Source organism: Mytilus galloprovincialis, chromosome 8 (assembly GCF_965363235.1).
Source record: "Mytilus galloprovincialis chromosome 8, xbMytGall1.hap1.1, whole genome shotgun sequence".
NCBI lineage: Eukaryota > Metazoa > Mollusca > Bivalvia > Mytilida > Mytilidae > Mytilus > Mytilus galloprovincialis.
Genome location: NC_134845.1, coordinates 84892904 through 84916321, shown reverse-complemented (window position 1 = coordinate 84916321; position 23418 = coordinate 84892904). Strand labels below are relative to the sequence as shown.

The window sequence follows — 23418 nt, the reverse complement described above, 5'->3', positions numbered from 1 at the left end:
GGTAGTGGATTACGTAGTCCAAGCTCTGACTATTCTCATTATTTTGGTGAACTTAGAGAATCAGGATCTTATAGTAGTGTTATAATTCATGATGATTTGTCTGAAGCTGAAAGTGCCACATCTCCTAAACCTGATGGGACCTACGATATTGAAAAACAACATTTACATCAGTTTGAAAAGTTGAAAAGTCCAAGACGTAGTCTTGATCCGTCAATGTTTTCACAGAAATTTAGTAGTACCCGTGGATTACAAAACTCTCGGTACGGATCGGAAGCACAATTGGTGAATCAGAGTCACAAAGATCATACCTCAAGTATGATCAATTTACCCAGATCAGCAAGAGAAGATTCACGACCTAAATTTTCTAGACCGAGTACCGATTCATCCACGCCATCACATAAGACAGGAAGTTCTACTGATACCTTTTCATCAACTAGTACCCATTATAGTTATGATGCTTCTCCTGGCCCTTATGTTCCAGGAATACCGGGACCAGCACATCATACAGCTAGAAGGGAATCAAATGATTCAGTTTTCGTTGATGAAAAGTCTCCATTTGAGAAAAAGGGAGATAATTTCAAATCTGAAAATAACAATGATAAAAAATCAAAAACTACTGCTTGGGTAGGTAGGACACAGTCTATGAAAAAGGCTTATGGGGTATATGATGAAACACATAGCTTGATTCATAAGAGACAAGAAAGTGAAGTCTCGTCAAGTTCTAGTGAAAATCATCAATTTATTCATAGTCGGTCACAGTCTGATTCAAACTATTTGCCGATGAATGAAATAAGAGCAAAACAAAATAGTGATAAAATGCTTGGTGCAATTAACGAAGAAACATCTGAAGCAAGATGGCAAGATGCTCTTAGGAAATCAAAGTCACGAGAAATTTCATATGAACAAAATTATAGTGAACTTGATGTTAAAAGGCATGTGAACGAAAAATTACGTGAGTATCAAAATAAAACTGAATTGGAAAGAACAAACTTAAAAAGAACTTCATCAGAACAGTTTAGGCCAATGAAAGAAAGAATGGCAAATAATAAGACACATTCAGAATCTAAACTTGATGAACCTAAACAACAATTATTACCCAACAAAGATCTGGACATGCGTCAATCTAAAGTAACAAACCCTAGAGAGAAACTTTCGCAATCACCATCTCATTCTCAGACTGATTTACGCAGTCCTTCAAGTTCTGATTCGTCTAGAAGAAGCAGTGATCGACTGCCTTCTCCTTCTAGTTCTCGTTTAGATTTACGATCTGACTCCAACAGTGGTAGCGATAAGAAATCGCCTTCTCCGTCATCATCACGTGCCGATTTAGTTGGTTCCAGAGATGATCTGAAACGTGCTCAGAAAAATGCTCTACAAAATTTTATGCTTACAAAAACGGGTAGATTACCGTCAGATGAAGAAGAAAATCTCCAACAACTTCAAAATAATGGAAATGTACAATCCCAACCTGATCGTCCAACTAGGTTGTCTGTCACTGAATCTTTTCGTAAGAAATATGCAGAGGGTGATAAGTTAAGAAGGTCGAGGTCAATATCGTCAACCGACAGTGGGAATTACACCGAGATGAGACCACCTATGCGTCCACAGCCAACTGAATGGTCGAGAGTGAGGTCCCAAACAGCGAGACGACCACAGTCTATTGGTTCTGATTCTGGTTCTAGTTTGGTTGATCCCTATGCTGTAACACCAGTGATTTCGTCTTCTTTTGACCACCAAAGAAGTGATTCATTAGAATCGCCTAGGGTAGAACAGGTACGGTTTATTTCAAAGGAAAATAGTCATTCTACATTAATTTTATATAATGAGAAGTTTCTTAGTTAAAAGAACCCTATAACAAGCATACTTCTTTGGGTATGAATATAGATGTAAGAAGATGTGTTATGAGTACCAATGAGACAACTGCCAAAAGTCACAATTTGTAAAAGTAAATCATCATAGGTCAAAGTACGATCTTCAACACAAAGCCTTGGCTGAAAAATAGGTACAAAAGTAAGAACAAAACAAATGAAAAAAATTAAAATGTTTTGAAGCACTTATCTGAACAGAACATAAACAACAACGAATTGCAAGATTAATATTAATGGAGAGAAGTGTGCAGTTGTAAATAAAACATAAGACTTTAATATTCTGGTTAAGCCTTATAGGAATATGGATACTAAAATTTTATTTTGATTCAATATTTTTAAAGAATATAACATAACATAAACACAAAAATACAACACACAACATGCAGACAACAGCACAGGCATATTTAAATACATGCAAAGCATTACTAAAATACATATATAAACATGTCAAAACTAAAGCACAACTAAAACTAAGCACAAATAAAAATAGAGCACACATGCAAGTCTTGATTTATAAGCTACTCTTATTAATGTTCTGTCTTCTGAGTGAAACATTTACCATGATTAGAGACTGTATGAAATTTTACCACATAGGAATATATATTTTTATCAACGTGAAATTTCAATTAATTGTGTTTACTTTTGAAATTGCTGACCAAAGGGAGATAACTGTATATTTGTATGTGGTATATTTACAGATGACTAAAGATTTACAGTCAAGTGGAGATACAACACCACAGAGGTAGGTCAAACAGAATTAGATTATTTTATTTTCAGTCTCGAGTTAGAAAGTGAGAATGCAAGAAAATTATTTGCAGAAGATTTTTGAAGTTTTTCCTGGTTTCTTAATCTTTTTTAATATTTTGTTTTGGAACTAGTTGGACACACCTACATAAGTGTGATTTTTCTGAATTTCTTCCCTTAAATCAATTTGGAAAATTGATTTTCATATATTGCATTACATGGAGGTTCTACAAAGAGGAAATTCTCTCAAGGCTGTCCTGAGGGGGGATAGGACCTTTATCGGGACTCCGGGATCAGGTGTTTTTAAGCTCGGGATTTCGGGATTGACCCTTTCGGGATCCGGGAATTCTTTCTTTGAATTTCGGGAGCTCGGGATGTCGTGTTTTTAAGCCCGAGATTTCGGGATCAGGACCCCTCCTACCCTCCCTCTGTCCTGGCTTCCAGTGTCAGGCATTGCATTGCACTTCTGAGTGAGTTCCAAATAGATTTGCTGACCTCTAATTTTTAAAGTGATAAATTTTTGGACATTGCTTTGATTGATAAACATATAACTGCTTCAGTTCTACTGCTACAAAAGTTATATTTGTATGCTGCTCAGACTTTTATTTTCTCCAGAAATTGAAAATAATTAGTTTAAAGTAGTATATTTTAGATTAATTTCTATTCTTTTACATCGATCTTCATTAGATTGACATCTTTGGAAGTTTTGTTACATTGTAAATATTTCATTACCAAACAACATTTAGATTTTTTAGAGATTACTAGAGTAAAAATAAAATCTGTGTAAAATGTGATACTTTTTTGTGTATAATTCACTGGAAGAAAGTAGTTAAGCCAGCAGATATGGTTTAAAGTTAATTCAGTCAAATCGGTGAATGTCCTTCCAAATGCTAACAGAAAACATAGAAAATATATGGTGCTTCAAAAATATTTTTTTGTTTACCGGGTAAGGTCAAAACTTGACTTTATAGATGTGCACAAACTGGTTTAAAGTTAATTCTATCAAATCAGTGAATGTCCTTTCAAACACTAACAGAAAACATAGAAAATATATAATACCTCAAATAAATTTGTTGTTTTAGGTCAAAACTTGACTTTATAGATGTGCACACACAATCCCGTAAAGGTTATTATCAAGTTTTAATCTCTTCCATAAATTTGATGAACACTTGAACTGACCATAAGTGACACACATCCTTCTAATAAACACTCCAAAAATTTGTAACTTTTACGTGTCATTTTGTGAAATTTATTAAAAGCGTGCATTTATGCAAGTTGATTAAGTATTTAAAGTAATCATGTTTAAAGAAGGTCCTCTTGTTTCTTGATGTAAGTATTTTCATGATAGGATAGGAAAAAAATTCACATGAATATGTTGTTTGTTTTATACAAGTGTATAAGTACTTGAGTTGAGATGGGCGATAAGTTGTCCTGTCGTCACCTTTGTTAAAAGGTTAAGTTGTTTTTAAGCATTTAGATGGCGTTGACATGCAGATATCACTTATAGAAAGACCTTAAAATTCTTTGTGTTTACTGTGGCTTTTTCTTAGAATAAATAACGATACATGCTAAAATTTGTTGTCATGGGTAAAATTTTAAATGTAAAATGTTGTTTACTGTTAATTCTCATATTTTTATTGGTTCCAATTTTTTAGGGTTTAGTAAAACTTGCATTTTCTTGGATATTACAATTGTAGGTTTTCACCGTTTTCTGTATATAAGACTACAGAATTTTTTTAATTTGTAAAACATTTTTATTCATGATTTACCTGTACTCCCACGAATATTCGTAATTATTATATATATAATATATACATATATATATTTCAACCAAGAAACTTTACTTTATTGGGTGTTTATATTGTATAATTATATATTTTCTAAAATGCTTACCTTAGATAAATTTGCTGCAATTTTATGATTAAATTGTCTAATTTAGACATTCTAGACATTCTATAAGACCAAGGAAACATGTCCCGATAATAATTCAGTCACCACGTTACTCCGGGTATGTACACGAAAATGTTTGTAACATTTTTCCTTAACATAAGACCTGTGGTGGACTAACTGTATTTTGTTACATTAATGAATAGTAATCAGTTGTTTATTTTGCTTTCTTAACTTCTAGTAGGTGGTTGCTAATTTATAAAAAAATATATATAATCAAGGGGAGATAACTTAAAATTTAATCCTGGTTGGTTTGGTTTTGTGGCATGTGTAACATAATGATATGATATTAGGATTTCTGTTTTTGTTACATTAATGAATAGTAATCAGTTGTTTTATTTTGCTTTCAAAACTTCTAGTAGGTGGTTGCTAATTTTAAGAAAAATATATACTTAAGGGGAGATAACTCAAATTTTAATCTTGGTTTGTTTGGTTTTTGCTGCATGTATAATATTCAGATTTCTATTTAGAAATAAAGAATTATTTTATAATATTCAGATTCCTATTTAGACTGGATTTATTGTGCGCCTGTTTTAGTAAATTGGTAGATATAATTGATTGTGGTGGAAATGAAATTATACATGTTATAGAAAAAGAAAGTGCCAGCATGTAAAAATGTGTTCAGCATTGAGAAACATCTTATTCTGTGACAATAAAGCTTTGCATTGATATAAGCCTTTTGTAAGGGCTTTTTAAAGTATACACTTTGTGGATCTTTTAATAACTGTACTTTTACAACTCATAAATAGGGCTTTGATCTATATTGTAGTTTCACAAGTATTTGTAAATTATATAATATTTTTTTTACTTCATCAGTTCATCCTAAAATTAAATTTTTATTACCATAAATTTAACTATCCTTTGTTTGAAATGATGAGATTTGTATTTAAATTGTTTTTTTAAGATTTAATGAGTCACATCCTCATAAAAAAATACATTTCGACTTTGACTTTTGGTCTTTAGGTCACTGAACTGACCATTTTAAGGATGTTGACCACAAACTTTATACATTTGTCTTGATTTTAATGATATTATCATAAAATCAGAAATGTGAAATTTTAAATTGAATTTCAGTGTTATTATTTATTCTCTGTCTGGCATTCCATTAACTAATTAAGATAAATGTCATTAAAAGATGATATTGGTATCAGTAGTGAAACATTCTTAGACTTTAAGCCATGCTCATGTTCAGGTAAGATGTTTGTCTGGAATATTGTTTCAATGATAAAATCTGTGTTTTATTGTTGTGATTTTGGATAGTTTAATTACAAAAAAACTTTTATCAGAGAAACTTGCCTTCTCAAACCAGTAAACCTGTGTAAACTGAAGCTATTTATTAAATCTGTATGTTGGAGCCAAATATAAAAAAGAAGATGTGGTATGATTGCCAATGAGACAACTATTCACAAAAGACCCCAAAATGACACAGACATTAACAAATATAGATCACCGTACGGCCTTCAACAATGAGCAACAAACAACAAACACTTGTTTTATGTTCAAATGTTTACAATGATGCTATATGGCTACTGTAAATCAGTTGCAGAACCTAAATTAAACTTTGAAAAACCTTCCCACTAATAATCTTATCAGTTTGTTTAAAACTGTATGCTTTATGTTTTCTTGGCATATGAAAATAATGTTTTGGTTCTTTGGGTCTCTGACAGAATTCATTCATGTCTTGTAATGCAAATAAGAAACTATATTTTAATGGAATTAATATCACAAGATTAACCTTGGCATAATAGATTAAAACTCACATTATAATTTGCATTTTTTTAAATACATGTATTATGTTTTACTATAACATGTACTGGAATCATATTTGCACAATTTTCGGTCACCAAGATTCACAATTCATGAATTATAAATGCACATATTAAATTCGGATCAGCAATATTTAACATGTTTAAAGCATAAACATTATGTAAAACATTAATAATTAATTCAAATTGAAATAACACTTAACATGTTGATATTGTAATGAAAGCACGTAAAATAATACCAAAAGTAATAGCAGTTGCATAAACCAAATTTTCTTTTTTTAATCAAAAATAAAAAAAGGTGAACAATTTTTGCCTAGCTTGCCTTCTGTGGATACACCAGACTTTTTTTTTACAAAAAATAAAAAAAGACGAATAATTTATGTTCTGATGCTAAAAGAATGTGTATTTAGTGTAGTATGGAAAGTCTAATGTGCATAAATCAGATTTTTTTTGTGCAAAAACTAAAAACAGGTGAATAGTTTCTGCTCGTATGTTAAAAGAATGTGTATTTAGTGTAGTGATCCTGTTGTATATAAATATATATGGTATAAATATGACATAGTATATAGATGGAATGTAGATACCAGGTGTACATCTTCACCTGGTAATTAATTCAGGTGTAAAATGTGAGGTCTTGTAAAGGGCTGGAACAATGGAATGTGTAAAACAATAGGTAAAACAAATAAGTCATTAATAAAACCTGAATTTCTCTCTTCTTAACGGAACATTTGCAATCCTTAACAAATCTGTCCTTTTTGATCTTCTTAACCTTAATTGGGAATTTACCATTTGTATGCAATTGTTTCTGTAAGGTATATTTCATTGAAGAAGAATATTTTTCATGAACTCTTTAATTCAGTAGGGGTTCTAGAACTCTGCACACAATCTTAAAGGAATATTAGTATTTTGTTGTACTTGGTTTAATTGTCACCCACAACACTACCAAAAGTCCACAGTTTTACACCTTATCACTGGCTTATTTCAGGTATTTCAGATGCAATAGATATACCCTATAATTCACAGATCAAAATCTCACAGATCAAAATCTGTGTTGCAAAAGCAATTAAATATATAACTTGAGACTGAAAGATAGCAAAAACAACTGTGTCAATGGTAATCAGGAGCACAAATCATATTGAATATGCCATAGTGGTAACAAGTTGATTAAAACATCCATCTTTGACACTGTGCAGCATATGGTAATTTTTAATGCAAAATTTCTGACCAAATTCCCTTCATGACAAATCCCATTGCAATTCGTACTTCATTCTTAATCTATTTTAATTAGTAGCATATTTAGATGGATATCATTATTTAAGTATAGATATTAAAAGATTGTTGATGGCTGATTTTATCATTGTAAGGTTTATCTATTGTTCTTAACTGAGTATGTTCAAAACATGTCAAAATAAAGCTGTCATTATATATACAGTAGTTAACCTATATATATATTTATGGCCTGTGAAATCTATAAAGGGACTGAATACAATCAAATTGTTTAAATTCTTCATTATGGGCCTTAAGAATGTCTTATAGATTTAACTATTTAAATTTCTAACAGTATGTTTTAAAGGTACATTGCAGCTTATAATTTACATGTTTAAAAAATAATTTTGATATTAGCTTGGTTTCAGAAGTCAGTTAAAAAACTGAACCCTTACATTAAGGATTTATTATGGAGAATGAATGTCAGATAGGATTGTTGTCATCTATCATTTCACTCTTAAAATGGTGGAAAACAGTAATTTAACTTTCTGGATGTGCCTCAATTTCCCAATTAAGTCAGGAGCCTGTGATTCAGTGAATGTGGTTTGGTTTGTCAAACTGTCAATCATATTTGTTTTTCATTTATTGTTTAGTAAACAAATCAGGTTTTTGAGTGCTCTCATTTGAATTGTTTTATATTTGTCAATGTGGGCCCTTTTATTAGCTTGCTATGTGGCATGGGCTTTGCTCATTGTTGAAGGCAGAATGGTGACCTATAGTTGTTAATTTCGATGACATTTGGTCTATGGTGTACATGTAGAGTTGTAACTTTGGCAATTATACCACATCTTCTTTTTCATCTTTATATGCATATGATAATTGGTGTTTTTTGGTGAATGAAAAATGTGCAGTTGACATCATAGTATAGCTTATATGTATTGATTGATCAAACTAGCAAATAGTTTTGGCCTCGTAATACCATATAACGCTATGAATTATTATAAAATTTGTATTATTTTCTGCAACATATGGTTAGATCCCATTTAAGGTTATAATTTATACATGATATTACAGAAAATGAAAATCAGCCCATGAAAATCAATAGATTATTTCTGTAATATCAACTAACTAAATATGTTGTATCACTTTCCCTATAAATACCACAATGGATTGTGAGGGGCTTAAAGAAAAAGAGATTTTTACTTATCCATTAAATAAACTTTGATCTATTTGTATATACTATTGTTACATATACAATCATAACTTCTATGTAACATTCTTTTATGATACCTGGGGACATTATATTTTGGGTCCATAATACGATATTGGTTTGCACATTTTAAAAGATCCTCGATCAAACCTCGACCTTTTCGTTATCGGATTATTTTCAAATTTATCAAAAGTGGGTGTTGCACATTAAAATAAATGGAATGCAAGAAAAAAAAATTACTTTTGATCCTGGTAGCATTATTGTGAATTGATATTATCCATAAATATATACGTGCCCTTAGGGAGCCTCTTAACTTGTCATTAACTATGTGAGGTAAGGTGCCATGTTCAGCCAGGTATGATGTTGATGTTTGGTCAAAGTTAGTATTCATTCATCAATCTAGTAGTAGTCCTCTTAATTAAGACTGTTAGTCTCCGTTACAACGTTTACTTTCGTCATCATGAAGTCCATCCTTGTCCGGGGAAGAGATTTTACGAGTAAACAGTAAACAATGATTGATTAAAATGCACTTATGGTGAATTGTTGTGGATTTTGTGTTTTCGTTGGAAGTATGTCCCGGATAGGGAGGGATTAACAATGGAATTTCCTGTTTATATAGTGGATGGGGATAATTATTTGGATCGGAGGAATTTACCGTTGAATACAGTCGTTCCTAAAGGTCACGATGGATGGAGGTCAGTATATCAGATGATATCAGATAAACATGAATTGTTGTATCAATATTATTTGTCCCACATATGGTAATACAAACAAAATTGATAATTTACATATGTTTGCTAAATATATTTTGTTTTTATATAACAAACTTTCTTTTGTTGGTAAATGAATAACAATTTTACGTTCTATGAATCAGCTGTTGTTTGACAAAATATTTAGCTTTGATTTGCCAAATATTGTTCTATATTTGTAAAGTATATGTGAAAATTTTGAATTAAATAACAATATTTTGATCAGACTTTTGCTTTGCATGTTAAGGCGATTTTTTTCCAAATTGACCAACATTCCAAACAATTTTTTTAGAACCCGATGGCAGGTTTTTGGGGGGAGGATGCTATAAGTTTTATTATTCAGTTGTATTCAACATCCGATACAACTTCAGTATACGGTCTTCCATCTTAACACTCTGGATGTACCTCCTATTGAAAGCTGTCATAAGTCCATTATTAATATGCCTAACCAAGAATACTATTCGTCACCACATTCTGTTGATGTCTGTCTGTCTGTCTGTCTATAATTGTGTTCCTTTATATTTGTCAGAATTCTATAAATCAGATAGTAAATCGAGGAGATTTCACCAATATTATACAACACAGGTTATTTTTAATCTTCAACTTATTTATAAAGATTTTGGGATTGAATGTTATACATGGGTTACCACTGGTCACTCACATGTCCAATACTTATTTCAGGAACTAGTGTAAGAACTTCCCAGAAAGGTGATAAAGTTCAAAGTTGACACATTTATGTGTTGTACATCTTGTCAGAGTTTATACTTTTTGTGTATTACTTTCCCCAGAAGCTAGATATGTTAAATAAAATTATATAAAAAGTGCTGTAAAACTTGACATGAGTGACAGTCTAAAAACCAGGTTAAATTTACTAATTTTGTGTAGTTGCTAAAAGTTTCCCAAACACTTACTAAAAATGAACTAAGGATTTTGATTTAACTTTGAGGATGCTATGTGGTTGCCCCTGTCAGTGTGCAGTTTGAACCATGGTTAGAACCATGGTTAACCATGGTCAACCATGGTTGTATGACCATGGTTGACCATGGTTTGACAAAATTGTTAATTGGCCGACCATGGTTAACCATGGTTTTAATGACCATGGTTGACCATTGTTAGAACCATGGTCAACCATGGTAGGAACCATGGTCAACCGTGGTTACAACCATGGTCAACCGTGGTTCGAACCATGGTCAACCGTGGTCCCAACCATGGTCAACCGTGGTTCCAACCATGGTCAACCATGGTTATTTATGAGTCAACCATGGTCAACCATCTCCATTAAACCATGGTTGGCCATTTTACATTCTTGTCAAATCAATCTTCAATTATCTTGAAACAGTTAGTCTACTTGTTATGGAGCCTGTATACTTCTCTTCCTTTTTGTGTCAGGACTACCAACAAATGCTAAATTGCATAAAACTCTTTAAAGCTACCCTTGCAGAAATGTTCATCCATAAAATGCAAAGCAGTTTCCACCTGCAAGAACATAAAATTTTCCACAAAGAATCAATTGTTCTTGATAAATTTGTATACAATAACAGATTTTAAGGATCAAAAATGTTTTTATCTTCTTTTGCAAATTTTCAATAATAAAAACACCCAACAAAATAAACATTATGAACATGTTTTTGTTTAAACAAATAATTGTAACCCCCTCCCCCTTTTTTTTTGGTTTACCTTTCAAACAAAAGAATGATTGTGTAAATTATTTTACCATTGACAAAATTTTCATATTGTACAGTTTTATCAGTTACACCTGGAATTAAAAACAATTAAATATAAAATTTATGTTGATACGGATAACTGACACTGACAAAAAAATTTAAAGACCCATTTCAGGTGGCATGTGTTCAATTAATGAAAGCCAAATCAAATACTGTAACAATTTTTACATCTTTTAAACAAAAAATCAAACAGATTTCCTGTGAATGTACTTATCTGATAACAAATCTTCTTTACGTGACAACACTGGACATCAAATCCTTCACTTGATTTTTAAAGCGCGAAATAACTTTACTGAGATCACGTGACGTTTGTTCCAAGTCATTTAAATGTTTCGCACTGAGTGAATCATTGTTAACGGTTGGTGATAATAATTGATCATGACGTCGCATGTGGTTCCGGTTGGGGAATAAACATAAACAATAAAGACTAAAGATATCACTCTGAAATGTTTTCAAGTTCTTAAAATATGCCGTATAATGATAAAGAAAGGCAGATTTATGAACTTGGAGAGAAAGTCAGAAATTACGTCTTTGGAAGAAAGAAATACATCGTTAAATGACAGCGTACAACTGTTAAAAAACAAGGAATACTGATCGAAAGTAAGTTCCAACTTCCAGTTTGTAAGTCCCAAATTTGACCCGACTGTAACTAGCATTCTCTGCCACTATAGCTTTACTGCTCAGTTTATGTGTGTTTTAAAATGTATAGAGAATATATTGTTATTGAAATAATCATGAAAGGTCACAATTTACCTCTTGGGAAGAAAGAAATTAAAAATTGTCAATAACATTGTACCACTGAAAAAACGAGCACGATTTTTTAATATTGAAAGTCTCAAAGTAATTTACAATTTGTTATAAATTCCCATGGGTATAATCCAGATCAATATTTATTCACCATGGTCCAGGTTGTCAAGTTGACCATGGTCAGGTGCAAGACCATGGTTGTCAAATTGACCATGGTTGATTAGACCATGGTCAACCATGGTCAGATGTTTACCATGGTCACAAACGTGGAAAACCATGGTTAACCATGGTTAAATAGAGCATGGTCAACCATGGTCAGATGTTGACCATGGTTACAATCATGGTTAACCATGGTTAACCATGGTTTTCAGCACAGTCAACCATGGTTTGACCATGGTTATCAATGGTTAGCGATGGTAACCATGGTCAACCATGGTTGCATTTTGACAGGGGTAGTGATCGTTTAATTTTAATTTCAATCAAGGATTTGTATAGTAAGATATTACTACACAAATCCTTGTTTCAATTAACAACAAAAAAATCTGACTTGAAATGTTCAAGTTATATGTTCTTTTTAGACATAGTTTTCTAAAAATTGCTTCTTAAAAAAAACAACTTTGGTGTCTTCACAGCCAAATTCACTGTTGATCATATGTTACGATAAACAATAAATTGATAGATTTACGATTTACGTTTTATAAATAGTAAACATGTAATTATCAAAACCATGACTTTAATAAATAAATAAATAAATAAATAAGGAAAATCATACTCATGAGTATGACAATAAAAATGTAACTGTTTCAAGATTAGGATTATTAGGATTAAAAAATAAACAATAAAATACCAGAGTCCAGTTCAGTGAGGATTTGTCAAGTGTCAGAGGGTTAGGTGGTAATCAGTAGTAATCCTAAACCACTCAAAAGTCATTGAATTTCAATGGTCACAAATTTAACACTTGATTAACTGATTAAATGGAATTTTAATCTTGATTTAATTTGGTGGAAATTAAAGTCAGCTAAATTTTGAAGACTTAATAGTGTATGAGATAGTATATTACTCATGCTTAAATGAAGGATAATTTATTCATTATAAAGTTCAAGATTGGAAAAGTTATTTTATAGTTGATGATTGAATTGCATTCTCAATCAGCACCAATGCTGTGATTGCATTGCAATCTTTACAGCCAGCTGCTATCTGGTTCATGAATTCTAAATTGGGATATTCCATATGCATGCAAGTTATTTTGACAAGTTGGAAACAATTATCTGTCTGTCTACAAAATGTTTAGAAACTTAATGGCTTGAAAAATAAATGCATATTTTTGGCAGCAAAAATGTGTGTTGCAAATTAGCTGCAGAAGGCCAAAAGGTTAACTTATAGATCAGTTCTGTCAGGTGCAGAAGACAAAAACAGATGAAAGGATATTTATGTTAAAACCAAGTAAAAGGAAATAGCATCTTCACAAGCAAGTATCCTGTTAACCTCATCTTTAGAATCATTGGCAGCTTTGATCGCTTCATGCATAATTGTTTTACTGTCTACTGGAGAAGCATTATTACTAAGATTCAGCAAAACTTTGCAGTGTGTGAATTTTAGCTAGGTCAAAGAATGATACTAAGGCAAGCGTGATAGGTGGAAAGTGGTGGCTTAGAGGGCTCTTCAGCAGCTTATGTGAAATTTTTGTTTTTAAGTGGTATATTTCCTGTAAGGATCTATCTTTAGCAACAATTGTTTAAGATTGTAAACATCTGAAACTTTATTGTGGTCAGTTTGTCCTGTCTAGAGGAGTGCAGTAGCCAGGCCCTGTCTCTCCTTTAATGATTTCTGTATTTGTTTTATAGGACCTATAGTGGGACCGCATACTTTTAATTTATGAATGACAATTATCTTGTGGGAAAGACTTCATTCACAAAGTAGAATTTTTGTACATTATACAGCATAAGTTAGCTGAACATCCTTCTGGGAAAGCAGGATAATATTAAATTGTTAAATATGGATTTAATGTCTTATGTTCCACACAATGGAATGAGAACAAGGTATGTTGATATAGCATGGTAGAATTATATGTTAAAAAGATTCTTATTTTAAAAGATTTCTAAGGTTTGGTTGATGTGGTAGTAGAAGCTCATTGGTGTCTTACATCGTGATGCTGGTTCATGCTGGTTTATGCTGGTTTAAGCTGGTTTAATATTCATCCCAAAGTTTCAGGTTTTACTGTTGACTCTTTTTATGCAAATGAGTTCTATTCAAGTTTTTGGTAGGGTTCATGCTACTCAATCTAGTTTCTGTATAGTTTGAAGTGTGTAATTTTGTTGTTATTTTTCCTTTTGGCCATGATGTCCGAGTTTAATTGGGCCCTTCTGGCAGTCTCATTAGTTTTGGCATGGCCTTGATCTTGCCTAGTTCAGACACAGTCCTAGATCAGCCCCTGTCTAGAATGTTAAAGTTGTGTCCATATAATACCCTGATATACATTGTATGATTTGTTAGGCGTAAACATGAGATAAGATTGATACAATGTATAAGGACATGTTTCGACTAATAAGACAGTTTTCTTTTTATACATTGATGTCTTTTAGTCATAGTTATTTCAATACAACTAGGTTTTTTGGGCTCATTTATAAAATCTCTGAAATCTAGAGGATAAAAGTGACATCGAATTACAGTATTTTGAACAATACACAAGGAAAATGATATAATTCTAAACTATTTACCTAGTATTTGTATTGTATACAATATATTATCATAAAATAAATTTTGTTGATGGAATTTATGAGATAAATAGGTAATAGGACAAGGGAATAGATCTGGAGGGCAAATACTGTCAATATTTCTACAACTCAGCTTTAAAAACCACACACCTAGTGACTACCGTATGTATGTTATGGCCAGTGGAAAAGAAAATTAACCAATTCCTGTTTCTTAATACCTTCTTCAGTATAATTGTATAAAAGGCTTTCCATTGCTGAATTTGGTGTTTCAGGATAAGTATATATCCTGATACAGAAGTCAGAACATTTTACTTGCGTCTTTTATTCCGAAGGAGTTGGTTGATGGAGTGACTGATAGGATCTGTTGTATTGGCTTCAAACTTTGAGAGGTCCCCCTTTTAAGTTAAGACTCAACTTTGAGAGATACTGACCTTTTGAGTTGGGGCTAAACTTTGAAGATACCCGGCTAAACTTTTAATTATTTCTGCTTAGCACTTCCTACATATTTCATCATTGAAATCTCTCTTTCTTATGGTCTCTTTCATTTGAAAGCAAAACCCATGATTGTGTAGGACAGCATTATACCCCCTCTGGCAAGGCTTTCCTGATTGAGCAGGTCTTTTGACTTTGATGGATATTAATTTCATCATTTGACTCCATCTTGTTTCCCTGGGCCACAGTTACAATTATTGGTGAACATAAATGTACCATTAAATATGGTGCCAGGATTTCTTTTTTTTTTTATGGAAATATGATATTTAAATCAATATTAAATTGGTTTATTTACCTTGATTCAATTCTCAGGTAAAATTCTGTCATCAGCAGCTGACGGAAATATTTCAGGAATTTTGAAATCAATGATTATCAATAATGGTAAATTGGGTGCACCAGAGGGTAACCGAATGACACTGTCTCTTGAGATGTCATTTGAGTTGGTCTAAATTGCTGTTGTACTGTAAATGATTTTGAATGAATATAAAATTTGACTTCTGTATTACTTCTGAAAGAACTGGGAAGGATTAGTCTGAAATAGAAGTATTATGACCTATATAATTTAGTAATATTTACAAATGATAATATCAATAATGTATAATAATTCAGTATTCATCTTTTAAAGTCAATTAAGGAAACAGATAATAAATGGCCACTTGTGGTCAGTATCTGGTCATCAGAAGTATATATATATATACAACCTGATTCACATAAGTTATAAGGAAACATTTGTGGTCAGTTAAGAAGTTAAGGAGGAAATCAACAAGGTGACAGTTTTACCTGAGGACAGGTGACACATTAAAGATCATCTGGCGATAAAAAAATATTTACAGATACAGAAGTGAAAAATTATTATTTTATAAGTCATAAAGATTACAAGATTTTTGTTCAATTATGATATGATTTAATGGGAAGTAGCGAAAACGTGAGTTTTTGTTTAGTTTATTGTTTTGGCATGCTGAAATATGAGGATCTTAATTGTGTTTTTTTGAAATTGTAAAATTAACCATAGGCACATGCTTTTTCAGGATCCTGTTTATTTTTAAATTGTAAAATTAGATTTGGCATGTTTATCTGGTACACATGATGTAGACATAAATTTATAGCTTTTCATGAAGCAGATCCTGAATAAAACACAGCAGTTTCAGGATCATATCATTCTTCCACCGGGCCCCACGAGTCCTTCCCTCCTAAAAAAAAATCCCCCAAAATACAGAAGATTTTTTTTTCAATTTTGACGTCAAACACGCTATAAGATCCATCATTTTTATGCTTATTTTATATTTTGAACAATGACATAGATATATATATGTCAATAATTACATGTACATGTATTCTTAACAGTACATGTATTGCACTGAGTGATCAATTTCTGACAGATGGACAGTTTGTAAACAATAGGAATGATATATGAACATGTGAAAGTAAAATTGTACCATTTTTGGGAGTGGGACTTCATATTTAACTACTTTAATTATAATGTCCTTATTTCTTCTTTGAAACCCTTCAAGTTAATGATGAGAAAGTTTTTTTTATTAACAAACAAAATATGATGCGACTGGTTTTAGGAGGTCCTTATGTGGGATTCGGGTTTTCCCCGTTTGAATGATTTTACACTAGTCATTTTTTGGGGCCCTTTATAGGTTGCTGTTCTGGTGTGTGGCTTTTGAAGACTATACTCTGACCTATAATGGTTTACTTTTACAAATTGTGACTTGGATGGAGAGAGTCTGTGTTGTTGGCACTCATACCACATCTTCTTATATCTAATATGTGGTGTGCACTTCAGCCAAGTAGTTATATAATACATGTAGCTAAATTCTCAATTGGGGTATATCAGATAACTTGACTTTGATTGTACACAGTAACAAGTATCTTCTTCTCATTCTTGTCATGTCTAAAAAAAAAACAAAAAAACTAGACAGATCTTTAGACCAATGACAATCAATATGGATGTTCACTGTATATACTTGTTGTATATTTATAGATTGATTTACTTTGATGTTAAGTATAAATATGTTTTTGATATCATTTCCTTTTAGGTCATATAAAATCAGAAATAAACATGATTTGTTATGACATCACTTTACAACATGTTTTTCCCACTGTGTTGTGTTTGTTGTTTAAAGGATCCATATTAGACTGTGCTGTATAACCAGCTGCATTCATTATGTGCTTTCCCATTAAGTCAGGATTGTTATTCAGTTGATGTGGTTTAGTTGTTGTAAATCAAGTTGTTTTTGCTTTGATTGTTTTGTACATGCGGTTCAATAAGGCTGTTAATTTTTTCCTGTTTGAATTGTTTTACATTTGTCATGTCAGTACCTTTGTCATGTCAGTACCTTTGTAATGTCAGTACCTTTGTAATGTCAGTACCTTTCGTAGGTAATGCTTTATGATAATGCAATCTGGGTTTTGCTCATTGTTGATTTGGCAATCATACATCTTCTTATATTCATATTTATTGAAATTGATCAATCTTGAACTTCATATTTTTGAATTAAGTCAATCTTGAACTTCATATTTTTAAATTGAGTCAATCTTGATCTTCTTCATTGATTGGGATAGCAATGCAAAAATTTATGATTAATAAGTCATTTATTTACGGTTTTAATTTTTCTGTCCACTTGCCAGACACTAATGGACTTTAAATATAAATCTTTGTAAAGCATTCTTGATCTACTACTATATGCTACATTTTTGAGGTTGAACCAGATCTTGGATACATTTTTCCATATTTTCTTATGATAAATATATATATACCTTGACCTAAACTGTCATTGATAATTGAGAATTATTAAAATAAAACAGAGGGTTTAATATTTACATGATGATTAATAGAAGAATACACTATATACCTACCTGAGTCATGCTAATGAATATTTAATGATTTTTACCTATATTGATTAGTTTACACATTATGTTTTGTTCAATGGAAATAATGGAGTGAAATTAACGATTTTTGAAATTGATATATTTTAAATTATTATCTGGCAAATTTGTATCTGTATTTGAATGATATTTCTAAGGGTCTAATTGACCATTGCTTTTTCAATGAATATGTATTTTTGGCTTTTAATATTATGAAGGATATTCCAGTACCAGTGTTTTCTGTTGGAAGGTTTGTTTTTATTTAATTACAATAATTTATTCAGTATGGAGCCAATGAGACTGTCTGATGTTTTTCACAAAACTTTAGGGCTGCATGCAGTGGGTGCTTATGAAATAGAATAATTACTCTTAACTTATGCTATTTTTGCTGTACAAATGTTAATTTGAAATTTCAATTGTGAACCTCTTCATCGTAGAAATATATGAGATATCAGAGATTCTCTCTAATGAAACGCATTGCACTGTTATATCTGTAGATTATTCTTTTTGCACTATTTGACATTTCAATCCATGTTTCTTTGTCTCATTGCTGTGTCTTGGTTTTAACTAACCATAGGTTTAATATTTTGGTCCTCAGATTAAGGTTGGAACAACAGTATACTACTGAACTGTTTGGTCATGGTGTAAACGGGTACAACTTTGACATTAAGTCCTTAGTTTTGAGTTCATTGGGACAGTATGGGTACAAAATTAATCTGATCTGGTACATAAAAGTACAATAATAAGCTACTTGGACATATGTGTACAAAATTAAGCTACTGGGACGTAGTGGTACGATAATTAAGCCTCTGGAGTGTTTTATTTAAAAATATTGCTTAAACGTCTTTACCCTAGAGATCTTCACGTTGCTGAGGTCTGCAGGTTTACGTATTGAAATAACGTAGGTGCAAACTTAAATCCTCGGATCACGAAACAAAAAAGTAACTAAGTGCAAAAAACAAAAGTAAATTCTATATATTGGACTGTGATATAATATTACTTTGATTAGGCCAAATAAAAAAGATGTGTGTTTCCTAGTACCCTACTTTTTTAAGCTAAAAAATAGCCTACCCTAAAGTTTTTTTTGTCATTTGTCAAAATCAGAATGTCTTTCTCATAGGCTCAATGTAAAAAAAAAAGATAAAATAAAAATAAAAACCTATCCACCTATCATATGTTTTTCAAAGACGTAATAGGAAACAAACATATTATGTTTTTGGCCTTATAGTAGATTCCTTGAGTGTGGGCAGTCAAATAAAGCCTTTATAATCCTCTCAATTAGTTCGATATAATTACCTTTCATTCATTTATAATAACTTCAAAGGAACATAATAACCTTACTACCTTTTGTTGTAATTTAAGTTCTAATGTATACAATAAATATTATTAAACAACTTTTTGAGATGTCTCCTAGTTTAAAAAGATGACACATGTATGAGAACTTGGGCCCTGTCCAAAACTGTTGATATCAATTGATCTGGTTCTTAAACAGGGAACATTTAAAAGATATTTGTACCATGAGGTGGATTGTAGTTTTATGTTGTCTTATGAAGTCATAGCTATACCACAGTTAGAATTACAAACTTGTGTTTAATAGAATGATTTAATTGATATAAGATTTTGGAATAGTAACATTGTTTTGATTTGAATTATTTACATGATGTTGGACATGGCTTATCAAAGGACTTATCATTTGGGGTGAGTTCAGATTTTTAATATCTCTGAAAAAGTTTGATTAAATTAAAGAAGCTGTTTCTGTCCTATTATTTTTATAGTTCACAAATTGGATCATGGAGGTTAAATATCCTAGAAAATTGTTCCCCTATCAACTGTGATTAATCAGTTTTAATTCTGGGCTCTAAGGTTGGCATCTTCGCTAGCCAAGGGTGACGATCCACTTCCCTCCTCTTCATAGAATGGGAGTGGATCATAACCCTTAATGACTTGGAAAGATGTTAGGTCGAACGCTACTTATTTAGTGTCATCTATATATAGGATAAGTGCATGTTTTTAGGATAAGTGAACTTAAGTATCTATAGTCTTTCAGATGCAGCAGACATGCTTATAATCTTGGTATATTTTTTTAATGTTTGTGAGATAAGAAATACCTGTTGTTTGTCAACATAGGAATGTTTATCAAGTCTTTGAAGGTTGATACATGTAGCCTTCAGGGTACAGAGATGGAATACACAAAAAGTACATAATACTTGTACGTACTTACAAGTTCCTTGATTTTATTTCCTTCATAAAAAAATATTTAAAAGTAATTTCTGAATTCTTCATCCAGTTAAATTTGTACATTATCTTCAGTTTCTTATTTTCCTTCCTGCTTTAAGGAAATTAGCTTCAATTTTTCAATTTTCATACTGTGTTTCTCAGGGAAATATATCTATACAAGACAAATTAACTTCTTATCTTGATAAAAAGATATTATTTATCAAAGAGGAATTTCGTAGGAAGAACTTCATCAGTTTTCTGCCCCTGTTGATATAGTAAAAAAAAATTGAAAGGAATAGAAATAATTACCTGGGGTTTACCAGTTTTTGTGTCTAGTGGTTTCGAAAATCAAATTGTTCTTTCAATTGCAGTTATTTAACATAGGGAATTGAATTTTAGTAGCACAAGAAAAAATATGAGCTTGCAAAATTTTAAATTATTTTTGCATCTTTCCATCTTTGCATATTTTATAAGCTTGCAAAATTTTTGTGTTAAAAGTTTATGGCCCTTAGGTTGTGAAGATGTTTGAACAGGACAAAAATTTACATTCACTAGAAGATTTTAAATAGATAATCTATCAAAATTCCAAAGCCTAATTACTTTGTATTAATGTTGAAATCCAAACCCTCTAGCCACTTTATGGCTTTTTAATACACAAATCCAAATTTAAAATCTGAACATTCACCTTAAATATTCAGAAGGATTTTAATTCAATATTTTGAAATGTATAAACCTTAGCCTTAGTAATTTAAAAACAAAACAAAAGAAAAAATACTAAAAATATGTATGAAATAAAAACTAACAAATTTATAAATGAATTATTTTAATTGTTCTAAAATATTATGTTTATTTGTCAAAATTAGTTAATTGAATTAAATAAAATTGGTTGAAATTTTAAACTTGTAAAAGATATTACATAACATATAGGTTTACCAGAAAATAAAGGTGTTAAAATTAGAGGTCTAAATATAGATTGTTAATTGTAAAATTCTTAATTATAACTAAGTAATGTAAAAAGGTAGGATAATTTAAACTGTTTATATCAGGTGTTATATTTATTTAGAGATTTCTCTTTGAAGTTCCAAAGAGTGATATAAACACAGACAAAAACAGATCTAAACAATAGCAATCTTTGCCATGGGCCAGGTTTTTACATTCCTTGCTGGATTTTTGATTTTATAAATTAATCTTTCTTTTGACCTTTGACTGACCTGAAGTAACTTAAGCCACTGGGTCTGTCCTTATCCTTATGCCTTATTTAATTTCGAATATGCAGAAATAAATATAAATGTGCTGGACTGAAAGATTGATTAGATTAAAAGATGATTTTTGAAGTGGCTGGAAAAACTACATGCATGTTCATTTCAAAAGATGAATGGACCTAGTCTTTTTAATCTGAAGTGAAATGGACATTAAAGAATTTTGATATGTGAAGAATGCAAAAAATGGTTTTTGCAGATGCATAGTTTTAACTTGTGATTTTCTGCTGGTTTGCTTTGCTGGTCAGTTTTTCTGACCAATGATTGATATTATCCAGTGTATAGAAACAGGATGCTCTCTTGTACCAAGCTCATCAGTTCATTGAAGCTGAAGTAATAAAAGGAAGAATATTTACTATGATTTTCTGCTCACTTACTGTCCAGTTTATCTGACCAGTGATTGAAACTATTCCAGTGTATAGTAACAGCTAGGATACTCTCTTGGACAAATCTCATCAGTTCAATGATCCTGCAGTATTAAGGAAGAATATTTGCTATGATTTTCTGTTCATTTAATGTCTAGATTTTCTGACCAGTGGTCAGTGATTGATATAGTTCCAGTACTTTTTATGGGATACTCTCTTGGACCAATGTAACAGGTCAGTTCAATGATGCTGCAGTATTAATATTAGGAAGAATATTTGCTATGATTTTCTGTTCATTTACTGTCTAGATTTAGTTCCAGTACTTTTTAAAGGATACTCTCTTTGACCAATGTGGTCAATTCATTGATGCTGCAGTAATATGGAAAACTATTTACATACAGAATAACTATTTGGATTTAACTTCAGGGGAAATAACTCTGATTATCAACACCTTTGACCATTATCTAATCATCATCATTCATGATCAGTACTGAAACAAAAGTGTTACTCACTATTGGTAAACTGTATTTATCAATTTCCCAGGAGCATTTGGAGATACTTAATGACCACAATTTATATAAATTGGTGGACAGACAAAGTCAATATTTATAGAAAGGAAATTTATTGTCTGAACTGCTAAGGAATCAGAATTTTGTGGTCAGGAACAGTGAGTATTAGGGGGTAGAGAATTTTTGTGGTTAATAGAAATGGTGTCACTAGATTAGCAATGTTTATGCAAGGATTAAGTTAACTAGGTGACAATTTATCAGGTATTTTAGGGGGAGGGAATTAGTTTTATCTCTTGATTATCCTTATGTAAGAATACCACAAATATTTAAAATTCCATTTTTTAAGTGATATACATTTTTCCTTTTATAGATCAGGATTTATCTTGTTATAGTTCATATAAACTTTTAGTATGAAATTTGAGTAAAATATTGTTGATTTTAACAAGTTTTAATGTGCTCAGTGTGGTGTACTTTAATATTTCTACTTGATATATGACTTTCAAAAAATTGTCTTTTCACAACAAACAGTTTGAAATATGTTCTCTCAAATCTCTACCTACAAAACAACTTGTTGAAGGCCGTACGGTGACCTATAGTTGTTAATGTCTGTGTCACTTTGGTCTTTTGTGAATAGTTGTCTCATTGGCAATCATACCACATCTTCTTTTTTATGTGTATGCAGGACAAAAAAAAATATTTAAAAATCAAACTATGTATATAAATCAGTAGAAATTTAACAGGTAAAAAATGTAAAATAAAGGACATAAATAAAAACAAATAAGACTGAATTCTTATACAATGAAATCACAATGATATATTTGATATTGTCTGTGTATGTGTCAATGTCTATTTAATAGTGTGAAGTAGTTCGTTATCTGGTACTTTTGTGACTTGTTAATGAGGGGTTTCTGAGTTTGGTATGTTAAGGTTGTAAATGATTAGAAATATATCTTGGTTAACGTTTTTTTTATTGTCTGAGTTATTTATAAACATTATCAAGTTGACATGTGATGTTCCTTTGGATTCTTGC

General features: G+C 31.2%; 1 protein-coding gene across 7 annotated transcripts in view; it reads left to right on the top strand.

Moving 5' to 3' along the window:
- Positions 1-580: 580 nt before the first annotated feature.
- Positions 581-23418, top strand: part of LOC143042713 (uncharacterized) — a 37661-nt gene continuing 14823 nt past the window's right edge. Inside the window, exons 1-3 of one of the 7 annotated variants that reach the window (XM_076215143.1) lie at positions 581-1773; positions 2567-2610; positions 4552-4620. In XM_076215143.1, the coding sequence (XP_076071258.1) occupies positions 643-1773; positions 2567-2610; positions 4552-4620 (1244 nt within the window). In that variant the 5' untranslated portion in view covers positions 581-642. Of the gene's footprint in view, positions 1774-2566; positions 2611-4551; positions 4621-9156; positions 9437-13857; positions 14001-18235; positions 18289-19591; positions 19737-22392; positions 22547-23418 lie in introns of those variants that run through there. The other 6 variants (XM_076215144.1, XM_076215145.1, XM_076215147.1 and 3 more) reach the window with 6 other exon arrangements.